Source organism: Mus musculus, chromosome 13, assembly GCF_000001635.26.
Source record: "Mus musculus strain C57BL/6J chromosome 13, GRCm38.p6 C57BL/6J".
NCBI classification, from domain to species: Eukaryota; Metazoa; Chordata; class Mammalia; order Rodentia; family Muridae; genus Mus; species Mus musculus.
In genome coordinates, this window is record NC_000079.6 from 30,361,902 (window position 1) to 30,383,418 (window position 21,517).

Consider the following 21,517-nt stretch of genomic DNA (forward strand, 5'->3'; position numbering starts at 1 on the left):
AAAAAGAGTCACATACTAATTGAAAATCTGAACCCCTGAACCTATGGGAAGTAAGTCATATCTGTAATCCAAGCACTAAGGAGGGAGGCTGAGACAGTCTGTGGTGCATACTGATTTTGAGGCTAGCCTAGGCTAAAGACCAAGAGCCTCTCTCACCTAAATCTCTGTGTTCTTAAGGTGGACCTACTTGTTCTAGTAGGTAGCTAGTTCCAGGGATGTCACCGAAGAGACTAACCCAGTCTACACAAATGAGAGACATTTCAGATACCCGTGAGCCGAAGGAGGGAGCATTTTAGAAGATAGCTAGCACCATGCTAAGTGGTTCACCCAGTCCTGAATATGGGACAGATAGGCAGAACTTCATAAGCAACTCCTCATCTGGCTGCTGCAGTTTCTCAAGCTTCCATTTTTGATGCCTGATAAAGGGCAAATGAAACACCGTTGACAGTGTGGCTGCTCGTTGGCCTTGATTCTGTTTTTTTTGGTAATGATTATCATCGTGAAGTTCCATTTGCCAGCTAAGATGCCTAAAACTGGATCTGTGCTTTTTGGTTCTTCTTGTGGGCTCTTCCCATTTCCTTGCATAACGCTGACTGAGTGAAGTAGGGTGTTGTCCGAGAAGTCTGGGAATGGAGAAGGATGTGTGCATATTCATGCTTGCTTTCAAGTCCTTTCCCCCCACCCATTTGGAATTCTCGAATGACTCTTCATATTTAAAATGATAAAAGTATTTTCTGCTAACACCAGCGTGTCAATGGGAGATTTTTAGTGTGTGGTTTAGTCTTGATCACATATCTTTCATCCCATTTTTTTCTTCACTTTCTGAAATAAAGACATAATAACATAAACAGTCAAGTTTGGGCTAGAGGGCAAAGAGGAAGAGCTCAGAGACATTTATCAAAACTGAATTGTGGGGTTAGGGAGATGGCACAGTGGTCAAAGTGCTGTCCAAGCATAAGCGCCTGAGTTTGGAGTCCCAGATCCTATGTAATACTACTGAGCATGGCGGCACATGCCTGAAACTTCAACTCGGGAGGGAGGAGACTGGCAAAACTGGGGGTGGGTGACATCCAGTCAACAGAGTTAAAATGGTGAGTTCTGGGTTCACTCAGAGACGAGACCCCGTCTCATAAAATAACATCCCAGGGTCACCCTCCCACACACCTACGTGACAAGCTCACCAGCAGACACCACACACACAAGTGAGTTGTTGAAGCAGTGGTTATTACGTAGGGGTTCCTAATAGCAGGCTCTTACCTTTAATAACTTCTGAGAAACAGAGGTATGGAGGTGACATGTAACTGTCATCATCCGAGGTTGAAACAATTATCTGAGTGTCCTCTCACAACCCTCTTTTGGGTTTGGTGTTCTTTTACGTAGAGCTAATTACAAATGACAGCACATTTGGCTGCCATCACCACATCAGTTGCTGATAACTGATATGCAGGACTGAAAACGCTGCTTGTCTTGGGATCATTTGCATGAGGTCAGACCACAGCACAGGATACGGATGGGGGAGGGATTACAAGGTGTTGTTACCTTAAACATGCCAGTCCATCTTAAATACTTAATTTATAGGCACCAATATTTGAAGAAAAATATGTTTTTTATTGAGGGGAAATATTTACCCAGGAATTGCAAGTGAAGGGTAAGCAAAATTACCTTCAAGGAAGAAGTTAGATGGTTTCTTTTTAAAAACTGCCTTGTACTCGTTTCTTAGCCTTCTATTGTTAGTGTGTATGGACGCTGATTTCCTTAATTTCCTCAAGCACTCTGAATGCTTGCAAAAAAAAAAAAAAAAAAAATCCCTGCTGAGTTGCGCCACGAGTTATGGGTCCTCCTCTAGCTGTGCTATTTGTTCCATGTGTGCATGCTCTTTCTTGGAATTTGCCTTCCTTTGGGCTCTGTAATCTTTTCTGTTCAGCCCTCTGAAGGTGACCCTCCTTTGGAGGTTCCAGTATCTGGATCTGGAACGTCTGCTTGGGCATGGGACAGTTATCTAATGTGAGAGCATTTTCAAAGCCAGTTCAAGGGTTCAACTTTCAACTGGTACTTTCTTTCCGTAGACATACTGGATCAGGGCCACCCACTCTGACTTTGGCTGGTCTCAATCATTGTACAAATGCTTCCGTACAATATTATTCTAAATAGTCATGTCAATGTTGAGCCTCTTACAAATGCATCAGTATGGTTTCCAAGGACGTTCCCTTGACTGCTCTGAACCACCTTTCACATTTTTAATGTCAGTCCGTGTGAACCACTGGTGCTGAAGGCGGGGCTGACCTCTGCTTGAGAAAAAGCTGGATTTGAAAAGTCTGCTTGCAAATCGACCCTTTAGAATGCAAACTCGTTCCCGCTTCATTTCGAAGTGAATGCGGTTGATGGTTTTAGGCGAGTCAGTACAATTTTAGACACTCCAAACACAGGATTATTGGAACCAACTGATTTGTGCGATGTCAAAGTAGGGTCAAGAGAGCAAAGAGGGAGGAGAGGACCACTTCCTCTTTGCCCTGGCAGCTAGGGCTCCCCAGAGACTTTCATGCATTAAATAAACCCCTTTCTGCTGTTTTTTATTGTCTTTTTTTTTCTCTTTAAGACACTCTCATGCATCTCAGGTTGACCTCCAGCGATGTAGCAGAGGTAGGCCTTGAACTCTTTATCCTCCTGCCTCTGCCTCCTGAGAGCTAGGATTATACTGCAACACTGGGCAAACACAAGAGCAAAGAGATAAACTGATTAATCCTTGTTAAGACACGCATGATTGCTAGCCAAAGCAATTTTTTATGCAGTAATTAACTTTCATAAAGAATTATCCAGAAATCAGACTGCTACCCAGGCATAAGTTCAAAAACCATAATAAGATTAATGGAAAAGTCAATAAAACATAAGGAAGTCCTTCTGAGGAACAAAAAAAAGCAACAGACCTCCCCCAAAGCGGAGCCCTAGCTTGTACATATTAACCCTTAACTGTCTACTGTCCTCTCAGGCCATTTTCTTGTCCACGAGTCTGGTTTGACCCTGTATGAGGGAGGCACAGGGTGAATTGATTCCATGAGCCTGACAGAAATCCTTGTCAGTGCCTAGACTCAGACTCCCATCTCAAGCTATCCGCGTGGTAGGTAGCTAGTAAGGCATTGCCAGACTTAGAGTCATGGAGGAGGGTGGACGCCTCCTTTACAACCCTTGCGGTCCTATCTTACACGACTCTGTAACACACAGGTTTTAAGGAAGGGGAACAGTACCCGCAACAGAGCCTCCTTAGAATCGGAAATGCCATTGAGGAAGCACAGCTGCCCGTCCAGAAGATGTAAAACGGCCTATGAACAGGAAGAAGGTAGCAGGTTCAGGGAAGCCCTTTTTGGTGAAAGCTATTCTCTCAGAGGAAGCATAACTACTTCGCAGATTTAGTTTTTAAAGGTTTTTTGAATTCTTTATAATACACAATTTAGTTCGGTCTCAAGAATAGCTGGGGGTGTGTGTACCTCTGACCCTGGGTGGGGACTTGTGACTTTTTAAACTGTCCAAAAGACCCTGCAAGGACATCATCATTCCTCCCTTAAGAGTTAATATTTTTAAAAACGGGCCTATCTAATTATCTGGACAGGAAGACATCCCTCAAAAATCTGTCTGTTTCAGGACTTCACTCCCTGGGGACTCTGGCCAGCCGCTGGCTGTTCTAGCTGTGTCCTTCCTGTGGGCCCTCCCAGTACCCCCTTCTAACCCATTCCCACTCCTTTGTGCCAGCCAGCAATACCTGGTGGCACTCTCTGCCTGGGAATTCACTGGCCATGCCAGCCTGTGAATCAGGAAGGTGATCCAAACTCTTGTGTCCTCCAGGGCAATTCCCTAGGTCTCATTCCCAATCCTGAGGCAGACCACTTGTTGGGGTCTCTCTCTCTCTCTCTCTCTCTCTCTCTCTCTCTCTCTCTCTCTCTCTCCCTCCCTCCCTCCCTTCACCCCCTGCCCTGGGACCCTCTCAGCACCTCCTCTATCCCATTCTGACTCCTCTGTGTCTACCACCAATAGCTAGAAACCCTGTCTACCTGGAAACTCAGTGGCCATACTGGTCTAGAAATCAGTACAGCGATTTCCCACTCTCCTTCTTGTCCTCCACCACAAATTCCCCAGTCTCTTCCCACTCTGCCATTGTCCCCCGAGATGCCACCAAAACTTGCAGTGGACCCAACTTTCCTCATTCCTACAGACACTCTCAGCTCCCTCTTCTAGTTCATCCTCATTCCTTTGTGTCATCCTGGGATATCTAGAAACACAATCTACTTGGTACTCCTAGTGCCCACACCTGGCAAGGACTGAGAAGCATTCTTACCAGGCAACCCATAGCTACTGCATTTCCCTAAGATCCAGAGAGGCCAACAAAAACCATGGAAACAAATCATGATGGCCTATTCTAGATGGCCTGGACACCAGCTCCCCCCACCCCCCCAAAAAAACCAGAATTACCCAAGACAACATGTCCCCAGCAGAAGCCAGCAACCCTGCCACAGCTGACCCTGAGAAATGCAATATAGCTGAAGCAAGACAAGGACTTAAAAATAGCCATTATGAATGTTCAAGGACCTTAAGGAGGATGTGAATAAGTCCATTACTGAAATCTATACACAAACAGTGTAATGAAGGGAAGAAAACAGTTCAAGACATGAAAGTAGAAATAGAATTGCTAAATAAAAACCCAAAGTGAGGTAAAACTGGAAATGAAAAATTGAGGAAGTCATACAAAACCCTCCCAGGTAAGCTTCAGCAACAGTGTGCACAAAGACATGGAAGAGAGAATCTCAGGCATTGAAGACATGGTAGAGGAAATGTATGGCTCGGTCAAGGAAAATGAGAACTCTGAAAAAAAATCCAAGCACAAAACAGGAAAGCTGAGACACAATGAACAGAGTAAATCTAAGAATAATAGGAATGGAGAAAGGAGAAGAAACCCAGGTCAAAACCACAAGATAAACAAACAAACAAACAATAGAAGAAAATTTCCCTAACCTAAAACAAGAGGTGTCAGTGAAGGTACAAGAAGCATTGTTCCTGTCTGAGAGAACTGCAAGGACAAAAATGGAGAAGAGACTGAAGGAAAGGTGGTTCAATGACCAGCTTCACTTGAGATCCATCTCATGGGGCAGAATGGGGTGGGGTAGGGTGGCACCAAGGCCTGACACTATTACTGATGCTATGATGTGCGTACAGACTAGCATGACTGTCCTCTGATAGGCCCTACCCTTATCAACAGCTAACTGAGACAGATGCAGATACTTATACCCAACCATTGTACTGGAGTCAGGGACCCCTATGATTGAATTAGGAGAAGGATTGAAGAAGTTGAAGGAAAGGGTGACCCCATAGAAAGACCAGCAGTCTCAACTAACCTGGACCCCAGGGAGCTCCCAGAGACTAAGCCACCAACCAGGGAGCATACACAGTTGGGGTGGTCCAAGGCCCCCATCCCAACTCCGGGCAGATATGTAGCAGAGGACTACCTGGTCTGACCTCAGTGGGAGAAGATTTGCCTAACCCTGGAGAGACTTGAGGCTCCAGGGAAGGGGGAGGTCTGGTGGAGGTAGCATTCTTTTGGAGGCAAGGAAGAGGAGGAATAGGATGAGGAATCTTGGGAGGGGGAGCCCCGGGGCTGGGGGGGGGGGGGGCAACGGCTGGATAATGTAAATAAATAAACAAACAAATACAGCATAGAAAGTAGCAAATAGACTGGACCAGAAAAGAAAAATCTGGTCCTTTCTGGAATCTCAAAGAGACACATCTGAAGACACACTAAGATAAATGGGGAAATTATCCTCATAATGAGATACAGAGCTCAGAAACCCCTCCATTGTGGGTACAGACTCTCTGTGTTAAACCTGCCCTAAACTCTGAGGTCTCACACTGAACATGAAGTCTTTTCATTTTCCTCTTTCTGGCTCCCTGTTTCAGACACTAATGACAGTCCTATGTGCTTGTTCTGCCATTTCTCCCAGGGATACCCTTTAGCCCAGGAAACTCTCTCAGACCTCCATGCTGATTCCACCTGCTTGTTTGACTCTAACTAAAAAACCCCGGCTTTCTATCCTCATCTTTCTGTCTTCTGTCTTCCAGAAGCTTCCAAGGTCCCTAGCTTGTGCGAGGATAGTTGTTTTTCCTCCCATACTCTAATAAAATTGCCCTCTGGGTTCCTTCTGGGTCTGTTTTTAAATCTGAGAGTAAGACCCTGCAGAGGGGACTCTGTGTTCCCTGATAGCATGGTCTCTCGTTGAAGAGACGTTTATCATCTGCCCCCCACCCCCACCCCAGACTATCGCAGGGCTTACAGTAGTAAACAAGATGATTCAGAACAGGCCTCTTCTCCAGCAGCTGGCAGACCAATGGGGAAAACAAATATGTCAAGATGATTAAAGTGTCAAGAGCTATAACCAACGTTCCAGAGCTATGTAGAGAGGTTGGGAAAGCTTCGCAGAGAATGGGGCATGCAGAGCGGACAGTGTTTGTGTGTGGATTCTAATGGCTCTGCAATCGACAGAAGAGAAGGGTTCAGGGTGTATAGGTTTCGTGAGAGGGACAAGGAAATGAAGTAGGAATGTTGGGGCATCTTTTTTAGGACAAAGGAGCCTTTCTTGGAGCCTAGTGGCCTGGGAAATTGATGGCCACCAAAAGCTGCCCTGAGCCAGTGGCTTCTGGGTTCATGTTCTGAGAATTGAAAGAACCGAAGTTCCCAGATGACAGGGGAAGAGTTTTTTATAGTGTCACAGGTGGGGGTGTGTTGGAAAAGAATAGCCCTATATTCCTAGTGTTGGACAAAGGGACACAGGCGCAAAGAGAAAGTAACTTGTCAAGGCAATCTACTTTTGAAAAAGGTTTCTTAACAATCCAAACCAAGGGAGCACAAAGAGGTGGGGGAGAGGTCACATAGTGTTTATCCTATCACAGGGTGGTGACTGTTTGTCACCCTCTTGGTGGGAGCTTGACCTAATAAACTGACACAATTGGATAATTCAGAATTGGAGCGAAAGGGAAGGGTGTGATAGAGTCAAGTCTCAGGAATGCCTGGCATCCAGGACTTGGGCAAACAGACAAAGATGGAAGAGTTTCTCAAGCCGAGAGAGGTTAACAGAGAATACTAGCCCTCAGTGGGCTAGCCATCTTTAGTGGAAAAGTAAAACAACAAAACCCCATTTTTCTCACAGTAGTCACTGGATTTAGGGGGTCATGGTTTGTGCAGAACCAGCCAAGTTCTGCCATTTATCCTCAATAAGTCAACAAAAGGAGCCAAACTAAAGGTAAAACTGAAAAAGGGGATTCATTCAATGTAGCCTCAGGGACAAAGAGATCCAGTGACCCTTCTGGAGTCCATCTTCAGGATCCTAACCTGAAGAGTAGAATTTCATCGAAAACAAGAGATAAGTATATGCCAGAGTGTGGTCCCATGCCCACTGCTATCGATGTCTCAGCCTCAGCCTCAAGTCTCGCCTGTGAGGGAAGTCTTTCTCCAGGACACTTGCTTCCACTCACAGCAGGAAATTCCTGGGGGGAAAATTGTAATTTTTTTTTTACTTCATTTTTTTTTCAGTAGTCAGGTAGCCAAAGAGAGAAGCATACAGAATATGTATGTTCATTCCCACCAGATAGGCCAATTACAGGAGCTGAAAAAGAAGACAGCCATGCTATTTGGGTGAACATGAAGGTCAGCCCAAGTGACAGACAAGAAGTTCCATAATAAGTGTGGGAGGAAGAGTGCAGAAGCCCAGGGCACTAGATAGAGACTCCTTGAGTTCTGGATAGCACCCAAAAGAAAGGCAGAAAAGCAAGAAGAGGCAAAGGTATGCCTACTGGAGTCAGGACTCAATAGATAAGATAGACAGACCCCACAGAACCCCAGACTCTCCTGGACTGCCCCAGAAGGCAGGAATCCTGGGAAGAAAACTTCTCATTCTGGAGATGAACGTTCTTTCCTCCTGTCTCTTTACGCTTCTGGGGGAATCTGCATTCCTAGGGGTGGTCCTGCTTTCTTGGGTTAACCAGGTGACTGACCCTCCCACTGCATTAGTGTTTTTGTTTTGGGATTCCTTGGAATGTCAGGACTCTACCAAGGTCAGAGAAACAGCTTTCCTAATTGGCCCTCACTGAGCCCTAATCAGGGCTACTTAACAATAACGGGGCTGGAAACTAACCACTCAGATAGGGACTGTAACTTCTTCACCTGCAGAAAGAAGGCTAAAAGAAGGTTGTGGGAAGCCGCCCCCACATTCGCCGTCACAAGATGGCGCTGACATCCTGTGTTCTAAGTTGGTAAACAAATAATCTGCGCATGAGCCAAGGGTATTTACGACTACTTGTACTCTGTTTTTCCCGTGAACGTCAGCTCGGCCATGGGCTGCAGCCAATCAGGGAGTGATGCGTCCTAGGCAATTGTTGTTCTCTTTTAAATAGAAGGGGTTTCGTTTTTCTCTCTCTCTTGCTTCTTACACTCTGGCCCCCAAAAAGATGTAAGCAATAAAGCTTTGCCGTAGAAGATTCTGGTTGTTGTGTTCTTCCTGGCCGGTCGTGAGAACGCGACGAATAACAATTGGTGCCGAATTCCGGGACGAGAAAAAACTCCGGACTGGCGCAGGAGGGATACTTCATTTCAGAACCAGAACTGCGGATCACGTTTATAAAGGTTCCCGTAACACAGACTGTTGAGAAGGATTCAACTGCCGAATTCAGAACTCATCAGCTGGGGAACGACGGTGATAAAGGTTCCCGTAAAGCAGACTGTTAAGAAGGATTCAACTGTATGAATTCAGAACTTTTCAGCTGGGGAACGAGAGTACCAGTGAGTATGTTTGGCCTTGAATTTTTTCTGGTGTTAGGAGCCCTTTTGTTCTTTTTCACATGCTATCAAGTGATTAAGATAGGGCTGAAAATTCTAGAGGAAATTCAGGACAATCTATCAGAAGTAAAGCGGGGAGAGAGAGTAGGAACAAAGAGGAAGTATGGTACACAAAATAAGTATACAGGCCTTTCCAAGGGTCTTGAACCCGAGGAAAAGTTAAGGTTAGGTAGGAATACCTGGAGAGAGATTAGAAGAAAAAGAGGAAAAAGGGAGAAGAAAAAAGATCGATTAGCGGAGGTCTCTAGGAGATACTCGTCACTAGATGAGCTCAGGAAGCCAGCTCTTAGTAGCTCTGAAGCAAGTGAAGAATCCTCCTCTGAGGAAACAGACTGGGAGGAAGAAGCAGCCCATTACCAGCCAGCTAATTGGTCAAGAAAAAAGCCAAAAGCGGCTGGCGAAAGTCAGCGTACTGTTCAACCTCCCGGCAGTCGGTTTCAAGGTCCGCCCTATGCGGAGCCCCCGCCCTGCGTAGTGCGTCAGCAATGCGCAGAGGGGCAATGCGCAGAGAGGTGCGCAGAGAGGCAGTGCGCAGAGAGGTGCGCAGAGAGGCAGTGCGCAGAGAGGCAGTGCGCAGACTCATTCATTCCCCGAGAGGAACAAAAGAAAATACAACAGGCATTTCCAGTCTTTGAAGGAGCCGAGGGTGGGCGTGTCCACGCTCCGGTAGAATACGTACAGATTAAGGAAATTGCCGAGTCGGTTCGTAAATACGGAACCAATGCTAATTTTACCTTGGCGCAGTTAGACAGGCTCGCTGGTATGGCACTAACGCCTGCTGATTGGCAGACGGTTGTAAAAGCCGCTCTCCCTAGTATGGGCAAATATATGGAATGGAAAGCGCTTTGGCACGAAGCTGCACAGGCGCAGGCCCGAGCAAACGCAGCTGCTTTGACTCCAGAGCAGAGAGATTGGACTTTTGACTTGTTAACGGGTCAGGGAGCTTATTCTGCTGATCAGACAAACTACCATTGGGGAGCTTATGCCCAGATTTCTTCCACGGCTATTAGGGCCTGGAAGGCGCTCTCTCGAGCAGGTGAAACCACTGGTCAGTTAACAAAGATAATCCAGGGACCTCAGGAATCTTTCTCAGATTTTGTGGCCAGAATGACAGAGGCAGCAGAGCGTATTTTTGGAGAGTCAGAGCAAGCTGCGCCTCTCATAGAACAGCTAATCTACGAGCAAGCCACAAAGGAGTGCCGAGCGGCCATAGCCCCAAGAAAGAACAAAGGCTTACAAGACTGGCTCAGGGTCTGTCGAGAGCTTGGGGGACCTCTCAGCAATGCAGGTTTAGCGGCTGCCATCCTTCAATCCCAAAACCGCTCCATGAGCAGAAATGATCAGAGGACATGTTTTAATTGCGGAAAGCCTGGGCATTTTAAGAAAGATTGCAGAGCTCCAGATAAACAGGGAGGGACTCTCACTCTTTGCTCTAAGTGTGGCAAGGGTTATCATAGAGCTGACCAGTGTCGCTCTGTGAGGGATATAAAGGGCAGAATTCTTCCCCCACCTGATAGTCAATCAACTGATGTGCCAAAAAACGGGTCATCGGGCCCTCGGTCCCAGGGCCCTCAAAGATATGGGAACCGGTTTGTCAGGACCCAGGAAGCAGCCAGAGAGGCGACCCAGGAAGACCCACAAGGGTGGACCTGCGTGCCGCCTCCGACTTCCTATTAATGCCTCAAATGAGTATTCAGCCGGTGCCGGTGGAGCCTATACCATCCTTGCCCCCGGGAACCATGGGCCTTATTCTCGGCCGAGGTTCACTCACCTTGCAGGGCTTAGTAGTCCACCCTGGAATTATGGATTGTCAACATTCCCCTGAAATACAGGTCCTGTGCTCAAGCCCTAAAGGCGTTTTTTCTATTAGTAAAGGAGATAGGATAGCTCAGCTGCTGCTCCTCCCTGATAATACCAGGGAGAAATCTGCAGGACCTGAGATAAAGAAAATGGGCTCCTCAGGAAATGATTCTGCCTATTTGGTTGTATCTTTAAATGATAGACCTAAGCTCCGCCTTAAGATTAATGGAAAAGAGTTTGAAGGCATCCTTGATACCGGAGCAGATAAAAGTATAATTTCTACACATTGGTGGCCCAAAGCATGGCCCACCACAGAGTCATCTCATTCATTACAGGGCCTAGGATATCAATCATGTCCCACTATAAGCTCCGTTGCCTTGACGTGGGAATCCTCTGAAGGGCAGCAAGGGAAATTCATACCTTATGTGCTCCCACTCCCGGTTAACCTCTGGGGAAGGGATATTATGCAGCATTTGGGCCTTATTTTGTCCAATGAAAACACCCCATCAGGAGGGTATTCAGCTAAAGCAAAAAATATCATGGCAAAGATGGGTTATAAAGAAGGAAAAGGGTTAGGACATCAAGAACAGGGAAGGATAGAGCCCATCTCACCTAATGGAAACCAAGACAGACAGGGTCTGGGTTTTCCTTAGCGGCCATTGGGGCAGCACGACCCATACCATGGAAAACAGGGGACCCAGTGTGGGTTCCTCAATGGCACCTATCCTCTGAAAAACTAGAAGCTGTGATTCAACTGGTAGAGGAACAATTAAAATTAGGCCATATTGAACCCTCTACCTCACCTTGGAATACTCCAATTTTTGTAATTAAGAAAAAGTCAGGAAAGTGGAGACTGCTCCATGACCTCAGAGCCATTAATGAGCAAATGAACTTATTTGGCCCAGTACAGAGGGGTCTCCCTGTACTTTCCGCCTTACCACGTGGCTGGAATTTAATCATTATAGATATTAAAGATTGTTTCTTTTCTATACCTTTGTGTCCAAGGGATAGGCCCAGATTTGCCTTTACCATCCCCTCTATTAATCACATGGAACCTGATAAGAGGTATCAATGGAAGGTCTTACCACAGGGAATGTCCAATAGTCCTACTATGTGTCAACTTTATGTACAAGAAGCTCTTTTGCCAGTGAGGAAACAATTCCCCTCTTTAATTTTGCTCCTTTACATGGATGACATCCTCCTGTGCCATAAAGACCTTACCATGCTACAAAAGGCATATCCTTTTCTACTTAAAACTTTAAGTCAGTGGGGTCTACAGATAGCCACAGAAAAGGTCCAAATTTCTGATACAGGACAATTCTTGGGCTCTGTGGTGTCCCCAGATAAGATTGTGCCCCAAAAGGTAGAGATAAGAAGAGATCACCTCCATACCTTAAATGATTTTCAAAAGCTGTTGGGAGATATTAATTGGCTCAGACCTTTTTTAAAGATTCCTTCCGCTGAGTTAAGGCCTTTGTTTAGTATTTTAGAAGGAGATCCTCATATCTCCTCCCCTAGGACTCTTACTCTAGCTGCTAACCAGGCCTTACAAAAGGTAGAAAAGGCCTTACAGAATGCACAATTACAACGTATTGAGGATTCGCAGCCTTTCAGTTTGTGTGTCTTTAAGACAGCACAATTGCCAACTGCAGTTTTGTGGCAGAATGGGCCATTGTTGTGGATCCATCCAAACGTATCCCCAGCTAAAATAATAGATTGGTATCCTGATGCAATTGCACAGCTTGCCCTTAAAGGCCTAAAAGCAGCAATCACCCACTTTGGGCAAAGTCCATATCTTTTAATTGTACCTTATACCGCTGCACAGGTTCAAACCTTGGCAGCCGCATCTAATGATTGGGCAGTTTTAGTTACCTCCTTTTCAGGAAAAATAGATAACCATTATCCAAAACATCCAATCTTACAGTTTGCCCAAAATCAATCTGTTGTGTTTCCACAAATAACAGTAAGAAACCCACTTAAAAATGGGATTGTGGTATATACTGATGGATCAAAAACTGGCATAGGTGCCTATGTGGCTAATGGTAAAGTGGTATCCAAACAATATAATGAAAATTCACCTCAAGTGGTAGAATGTTTAGTGGTCTTAGAAGTTTTAAAAACCTTTTTAGAACCCCTTAATATTGTGTCAGATTCCTGTTATGTGGTAAATGCAGTAAATCTTTTAGAAGTGGCTGGAGTGATTAAGCCTTCCAGTAGAGTTGCCAATATTTTTCAGCAGATACAATTAGTTTTGTTATCTAGAAGATCTCCTGTTTATATTACTCATGTTAGAGCCCATTCAGGCCTACCTGGCCCCATGGCTCTGGGAAATGATTTGGCAGATAAGGCCACTAAAGTGGTGGCTGCTGCCCTATCATCCCCGGTAGAGGCTGCAAGAAATTTTCATAATAATTTTCATGTGACGGCTGAAACATTACGCAGTCGTTTCTCCTTGACAAGAAAAGAAGCCCGTGACATTGTTACTCAATGTCAAAGCTGCTGTGAGTTCTTGCCAGTTCCTCATGTGGGAATTAACCCACGCGGTATTCGACCTCTACAGGTCTGGCAAATGGATGTTACACATGTTTCTTCCTTTGGAAAACTTCAATATCTCCATGTGTCTATTGACACATGTTCTGGCATCATGTTTGCTTCTCCGTTAACCGGAGAAAAAGCCTCACATGTGATTCAACATTGTCTTGAGGCATGGAGTGCTTGGGGGAAACCCAGACTCCTTAAGACTGATAATGGACCAGCTTACACGTCTCAAAAATTTCAGCAGTTCTGCCGTCAGATGGACGTAACCCACCTGACTGGACTTCCGTACAACCCTCAAGGACAGGGTATTGTTGAGCGTGCGCATCGCACCCTCAAAGCCTATCTTATAAAACAGAAGAGGGGAACTTTTGAGGAGACTGTACCCCGAGCACCAAGAGTGTCGGTGTCTTTGGCACTCTTTACACTCAATTTTTTAAATATTGATGCTCATGGCCATACTGCGGCTGAACGTCATTGTTCAGAGCCAGATAGGCCCAATGAGATGGTTAAATGGAAAAATGTCCTTGATAATAAATGGTATGGCCCGGATCCTATCTTGATAAGATCCAGGGGAGCTATCTGTGTTTTCCCACAGAATGAAGACAACCCATTTTGGGTACCGGAAAGACTCACCCGAAAAATCCAGACTGACCAAGGGAATACTAATGTCCCTCGTCTTGGTGATGTCCAGGGCGTCAATAATAAAGAGAGAGCAGCGTTGGGGGATAATGTCGACATTTCCACTCCCAATGACGGTGATGTATAATGCTCAAGTATTCTCCTGCTTTTTTACCACTAACTGGGAACTGGGTTTGGCCTTAATTCAGACAGCCTTGGTTCTGTCTGGACAGGTCCAGATGACTGACACCATTAACACTTTGTCAGCCTCAGTGACTACAGTCATAGATGAACAGGCCTCAGCTAATGTCAAGATACAGAGAGGTCTCATGCTGGTTAATCAACTCATAGATCTTGTCCAGAAACAACTAGATGTATTATGACAAATAACTCAGCAGGGATGTGAACAAAAGTTTCCGGGATTGTGTGTTATTTCCATTCAGTATGTTAAATTTACTAGGGCAGCTAATTTGTCAAAAAGTCTTTTTCAGTATATGTTACAGAATTGGATGGCTGAATTTGAACAGATCCTTCGAGAATTGAGACTTCAGGTCAACTCCACGCGCTTGGACCTGTCGCTGACCAAAGGATTACCCAATTGGATCTCCTCAGCATTTTCTTTCTTTAAAAAATTGGGTGGGATTAATATTATTTGGAGATACACTTTGCTGTGGATTAGTGTTGCTTCTTTGATTGGTCTGTAAGCTTAAGGCCCAAACTAAGAGAGACAAGGTGGTTATTGCCCAGGCGCTTGCAGGACTAGAACATGGAGCTTCCCCTGATATATCTATGCTTAGGCAATAGGTCGCTGGCCACTCAGCTCTTATATCTCACGAGGCTAGTCTCATTGCACGAGATAGAGTGAGTGTGCTTCAGCAGCCCGAGAGAGTTGCAAGGCTAAGCACTGCAATGGAAAGGCTCTGCGGCATATATGAGCCTATTCTAGGGAGACATGTCATCTTTCATGAAGGTTCAGTGTCCTAGTTCCCTTCCCCCAGGCAAAACGACACGGGAGCAGGTCAGGGTTGCTCTGGGTAAAAGCCTGTAAGCCTAAGAGCTAATCCTGTACATGGCTCCTTTACCTACACACTGGGGATTTGACCTCTATCTCCACTCTCATTAATATGGGTGGCCTATTTGCTCTTATTAAAAGAAAAAGGGGGAACTGTGGGAAGCCGCCCCCACATTCGCCGTCACAAGATGGCGCTGACATCCTGTGTTCTAAGTTGGTAAACAAATAATCTGCGCATGAGCCAAGGGTATTTACGACTACTTGTACTCTGTTTTTCCCGTGAACGTCAGCTCGGCCATGGGCTGCAGCCAATCAGGGAGTGATGCGTCCTAGGCAATTGTTGTTCTCTTTTAAATAGAAGGGGTTTCGTTTTTCTCTCTCTCTTGCTTCTTACACTCTGGCCCCCAAAAAGATGTAAGCAATAAAGCTTTGCCGTAGAAGATTCTGGTTGTTGTGTTCTTCCTGGCCGGTCGTGAGAACGCGACGAATAACAGAAGGTCACTTAAAAGTCTGCCTTTTTATAATAGCCAGAAGCTGGAAAGAACCCAGATGCCCCTCAACAGAGGAATGGATACAGAAAATATGGTACATTTACACAATGGAGTACTACTCAGCTATTAAAAAGAATGAATTTATGAAATTCCGAGGCAAATGGTTGGACCTGGAGGGCATCATCCTGAGTGAGGTAACACAATCACAAAGGAACTCACACAATATGTACTCACTGATAAGTGGATATTAGCCCAGAAACTTAGAATAGCCAAGATATAAGATACAATTAGCAAAACACATGAAACTCAAGAAGAACAAAGACCAAAGTGTGAACACTTTGCCCCTTCTTAGAATTGGGAACAAAACACCCATGGAAGGAGTTACAGAGACAAAGTTTGGAGCTGAGATGAAAGGATGGACCATCTAGAGACTGCCATACCCGGGGATCCATCCCATAATCAGCCTCCAAACGCTGACACCATTGCATACACTAGCAAGATTTTGCTGAAAGGACCCAGATATAGCTGTCTCTTGTGAGGCTATGCCGGGGCCTAGCAAACACAGAAGTGGATGCTCACAGTCAGCTATTGGATGGATCACAGGGTCCCCAATGGAGGATCTAGAGAAAGTACCCAAGGAGCTAAAGGGGTCTGCAGCCCTATAGGTGGAACAACATTATGACCTAACCAGTACCCCGGTGTTGGTGTCTCTAGCTGCATATGAATCAGAAGATGGCCTAGTCGGCCATCAGTGGAAAGAGAGGCCCATTAGTCTTGCAAACTTTATATGCCTCATTACAGGGGAACGCCAGGGCCAAGAAGTGGGAGTGGGTGGGGGGAGGGTATGGGGGACTTTTGTGATAGCACTGGAAATGTAAATGAAGAAAATACCTAATTAAAATTTTTAAAAAAGAAAAAAAAAGTCTGCCTTTGTTTTTTCCCTCCCCATGGAGAAATGTAACGATGATCTATTCATGCTAATCGGGCATTGAGTATGGTTGATGGCTTACTGACTGGAGCATGAGTGATATCAAACAGCTGCATCATGGCACCATGGTCTGGGAAGTAAAGATATCATGCAGCTGTACCTTCAATTCCCACTTCCATCCACTGCCACTTCTATACTCAAGGACCTCTCGCGGCCACTTGCTGTGTGACAGGCAGGAGAAAGCCGAGTATCTGATTAGGGTTCTAGGATCCTTTTCTTTTGCTATCATGGAGTATTAACTCCATTGCTCTGATAAAGTCTTGCTATCACTGTATTGTTCTGCTTAGTTCTTTGCCTTGGTTACCGGGGCAAAGGTTCTCTCTGTGCCAAGACTTATGAGATTACTATTTAATGCCTAGAGAAAAAACTACAGAGCAATAGGAATCTTTCCTGCCTCCTATTCATTCATTCATTCATTCATTCATTCATTCTCTCTCTCTCTCCCTCTCTCTCTCTCTCTGTATGTGTGTGTGTGTGTGTGTGTGTGTGTGTGTGTGTGTGTGTGAGAGAGAGAGAGTTTCCCACTTTAACATTTTCTGATGGACTCAGAAATCTTCATATAAATCTCAGACTCTTATACATATTCAGAATCATACGATTGAACAGTATGCGTGACTACATAAAACCTAGGAAGGCATAGTTGCAGGAATCTTCAGGGAATCCCCCCACCCAAACACCTGGTTCCTCCTGAAACCCCAAAAGCATCATGTCTAGCTCCAGCGCTCTGTAAAGACAAGTCTTGTTGGTAAACCTTGCCTACTTCTGCATCTCCATCCTCGATGGCATAAATGGTTAACCTCATAGTCAAGCTCTGGATGATCTAATGGAAGCTGACATCCAGACACTTGGACGTTAAAGAATAGACAGTTTCAGCCTGCGTGTGGCGAAGAGCCAAGGACAGAACCCTGGGCCCAGTGACCTCAGAGGATATTGGCATGTGGATGCTACTTCTTCATGGGCTCCTGTGTGTGTCCCTAAACAAAGAATTAGGCAGAGACACATGGACAGTATCAAACTCAGTGAGAGATGATATTGGGTGGTTCTATTTCTAAAGGAGCAAGTGATGAGGGCGGGGAAAGAGTTTGGAAGACCAGTGGCCATGCCGGGAAGAGGATGGGGGCTTTTCTGTTAGAAGTTACATGGGCATGTTGGCTCATGGGCATAGCTTGTGTTTTCCTTGCCAGGCTCATTGTTCCATGTCGCTCTAAGTACAACTCCACACATCCTACTTCTCCCTGGCTTTGTCTCCACTGGGCTGTGCATCTCACTATTTTATAGAGCCACAGGGCACCTTCAGACTCTAACATGTCTCTGGAGAGCTTCTGCCTGCTCCAGCAGCTTCAGCCAGATCGAGGAGCGGAGGTGCTGCGCATGCTCCCTCTTCCTCTTTGCCAAGAGATCATCCCTGAATGCTAATCTTGCAGCTTCGGAGCAAAGCCGCCCAGATCTCATCCTCTACATGTTCCCTCCTCACTGTCAGTCACACCAAGCGTTCCTTCCTACCCTATCTTCCGTCTACAGATATAACTACCAAAGGACAGCTATTTCAACGGTTAGTAAGGGAGAATTCTAATAATTTTTATTCCTAAGTAAAGATTATGAAGTGAAATAAGTTGTTTAGTGACTACGATACAGATGTGCCGAGCCTGTGAGGTTAAAGATTAATTAGATCATATTGGAAACAACTTTCAAGATACTCTGAGCAATTAATTTCATTTTTTGACTTTGTATTTTCTGAAATGTAGTTTTTTACTTCCAACTGGTTTTGTTTGTTTTTTATTTTTTATTTTTTTACCCCCCAGACACACTCAAATAGGACCACACTTCCATTTCTTCCCACTGTAATTGGGGAACACATACATGTGTTGTTGTTGTTTTTGTTATAAACTTCAGGAGAGACAGCTGTGTTGCCACATCCCCCATCTTAATCTTTTTTGACAGATATACCTCGTTGACAAGCACTTCAAGCTCCAAGAAGTGCCACTTGTAATAGTCTCCTTATCATATTACAAGGAGGTGGGACCTATAACAGCTGCTGGAATTGTTGCTTTAGCGTAAGACCTGAGAAGAACAGGTTAAGGAAAAAGGACTTCTGGTGTGAGAGTACAGGCTGCTTGAGGAGGGAGGCACGGCCGTGGGGGCAGGACAGAAGGCAGCTGTTACAGAGCATCCACACCAGGGGGATGTTGACTGCTGATGTTCAGCAAGCTTTCTCTGTTATGCAGTCTGAGACACCAATTCACGGGACAGAGCCCACAACAGTACAACAATCTCCTCACCTCAATGACCTTAGTCTAGACCATTCCTCAGACATCCCCAGAGGCTGGTCACTTACTTTGTTGCATCTACATCCTGTCAGGTTGACAAACTGTACTAAGAATCACAGGGTTGATTATGATTTATAAAGGAGGGGTCCATCACTCTATGTTCTTCAAGACTGCTGATGTCTGATTGGCCACTTAACAGTACGTGGGCATACGCTCCGGAAAAGTGGGCGGGCCATCGTAGATTTTATCAGTTCATGAGGTTTCTTTAGAAGATATGATCTAATGGTTTGTTTTTTTCCCCCAAAGAGTAAAGTAGAACTACAAGATTTGTTGTTGAGAATGAAATTTGTTTATTTACAACTGGACCTTAAAACTTGTAACTTTTTATGTTCTTTGGATTTTTATTTTTTCCAGATCAAGTGCATTTTGAACAGTGTCTGAGACCAACTCAACCCAGAAAAGCAAAATGGCCCTTAACTCTTCTACTGAAGATGGCATCAAAAGAATTCAAGATGACTGCCCCAGGGCTGGCAGGCACAGTTACATATTTGTCATGATCCCTACTCTCTACAGCATCATCTTTGTGGTGGGAATATTTGGAAACAGCTTGGTGGTGATCGTCATCTACTTTTACATGAAGCTGAAGACTGTGGCCAGTGTCTTTCTTCTAAATCTCGCCCTGGCTGACTTATGCTTTTTGCTGACTTTGCCCCTGTGGGCTGTCTATACCGCTATGGAATACCGCTGGCCCTTCGGCAATCACCTATGTAAGATCGCTTCGGCCAGCGTCAGTTTCAACCTCTACGCCAGCGTGTTCCTGCTCACGTGTCTCAGCATCGATCGCTACCTGGCCATTGTCCACCCGATGAAGTCTCGCCTCCGCCGCACGATGCTGGTGGCCAAAGTCACCTGCATCATCATCTGGCTGATGGCTGGCTTGGCCAGTTTGCCAGCCGTCATCCACCGAAATGTGTATTTCATTGAGAACACCAATATCACTGTTTGCGCTTTTCATTACGAGTCCCGGAATTCAACGCTCCCCATAGGACTGGGCCTAACCAAGAACATCCTGGGCTTCCTGTTCCCTTTCCTAATCATTCTTACCAGCTATACTCTTATATGGAAAGCTCTAAAGAAGGCTTATGAAATTCAGAAGAACAAGCCAAGAAATGATGACATCTTTAGGATAATTATGGCGATTGTGCTTTTCTTCTTCTTCTCCTGGGTCCCCCACCAAATATTCACATTCCTGGATGTGCTGATTCAGCTGGGCGTCATCCATGACTGTAAAATTGCCGACATCGTGGACACTGCCATGCCCATAACCATCTGCATAGCGTATTTTAACAACTGCCTGAACCCTCTGTTTTACGGCTTTCTGGGGAAAAAATTTAAAAAGTATTTCCTCCAGCTCCTGAAATATATTCCCCCAAAGGCCAAGTCGCACTCAAGCCTGTCTACGAAAATGAGCACGCTCTCCTACCGCCCCTCAGATAACATGAGCTCAGCCGCCAAAAAGCCTGCGTCTTGTTCTGAGGTGGAGTGACAGGTTCAAAGCTTGCTGGCAATGTAATGCCCTGACAGAAACCAGGGCAGCATCGGACTAAATGGCTCACGACCAAAGGACCAGTCCCCCCCCCCCCCTCAGGATCTAAGCAGAAAATGCGTTCAACAGACTGTAGATATTGTCTGAAGCTCTGAGAGAAAGCTTTGAAGAAGTAATTATGCAAAGCTGTCTTACATTAATAGATGATGGCTGCCCCAAGGACAAGTCAGGAGCTGGATGGATTTGTGGGTTTAAAACGGTTTGCTGGCAGACACGCAATCGCAGCGGTCTCCTTTTGATTTCCACACATAGGTATGTAGCATGTGCTAAATATTTAGACAAGAAACAAGAAATGGAAGTCGAGGTTACTTGTTCTGCTCAGTTCCCCAAGGGCAAGGAACCTTGTTTGTCCCTTTAGTCATTAGCAATGGAGACCCACGTGTCCCTGTTACTACACATACTTTGAAAAGATCTGCTAACCTGGAGTCATCAAGTTTCAGGAGCCCTTTGTAAAATTCAGCCAGTGTCTTAGAAACCTGTACTGTCCCCAAACAATGCCAGTTAGTGGTGTATTTATGTAGCAGTGTAAGCAAAGTTACACATCAAAGTTGCACTGCTTGTACCAACCGTGACATAGTAGGTATATCAGCTTTAGTTCACATCTGAGAAACATAAACAGTCGGTGGTGAATAGACTACATATCATACAATCTGCCTTGTTCTCTAAAAGTATATATCCTCCACATATATGTACATATGTATCTCTAAGCTGTCATTTGATGAAGTTTTGGCAATGTATGTTTACCTCTAAATAAAGTAATTTTATTGTAACGTATCTGATCTTTATTATTTAAAATAGAAGCCGATCTATTTTTTACAATGACTTGGATAGAAGTAAAAACACAAAACTACAAAAATGTATTTTTGCTTCCAGTTTCACTTGGCTGATGGTTTAATATGGCTAGATATAGGCTTTATATCCCACTGTTGAAAAGGCCAAGAAGGAACCAGCTTGGACCCCACAATGTGGGGAAAATACACCATTTTGAATTTTTTGAAGTTATTCATATAACACCAAAAATGTTTTCATTGCTCATAACATTAAATTAATACTTTTTTTACTCATAAGTTTTTAAATAATTGGATGCATCTAGTTATATGCATGATCACTGCAGGACATTTAGAAGCTCTGGAAAGCACAAAACAATAGTCATATTTAGTTCTTCAGTGCAAACACAAAAAACAAAAACAACAAAAACCCCCAAACATTCATTTCAGTATTTTAGGCCATAAATAGGAAACAGAGAGTGACTTAAAATGTCTGAAGTCTTCTGAAACCTCCAGGTCCACCCCAGTGACAGACATAGTTGCTTCACCAAGCATGTC

At 44.9% G+C, this 21,517-nt stretch overlaps 1 protein-coding gene across 4 annotated transcripts in view; it reads left to right on the forward strand.

The window, feature by feature from the left end:
• Agtr1a (angiotensin II receptor, type 1a) overlaps positions 1–20,966 on the forward strand; it is a 46,512-nt gene extending 25,546 nt beyond the window's left edge. For all 4 annotated transcript variants that reach the window (NM_177322.3, XM_006516534.2, XM_011244264.2 and 1 more), the window contains one exon: positions 19,001–20,966. In NM_177322.3, coding sequence (NP_796296.1) covers positions 19,053–20,132 — 1,080 coding nt within the window. In that variant the 5' untranslated portion in view covers positions 19,001–19,052 and the 3' untranslated portion in view covers positions 20,133–20,966. The remainder of the gene's footprint in view (positions 1–19,000) is intronic.
• The last annotated feature ends 551 nt before the right edge of the window (positions 20,967–21,517 follow it).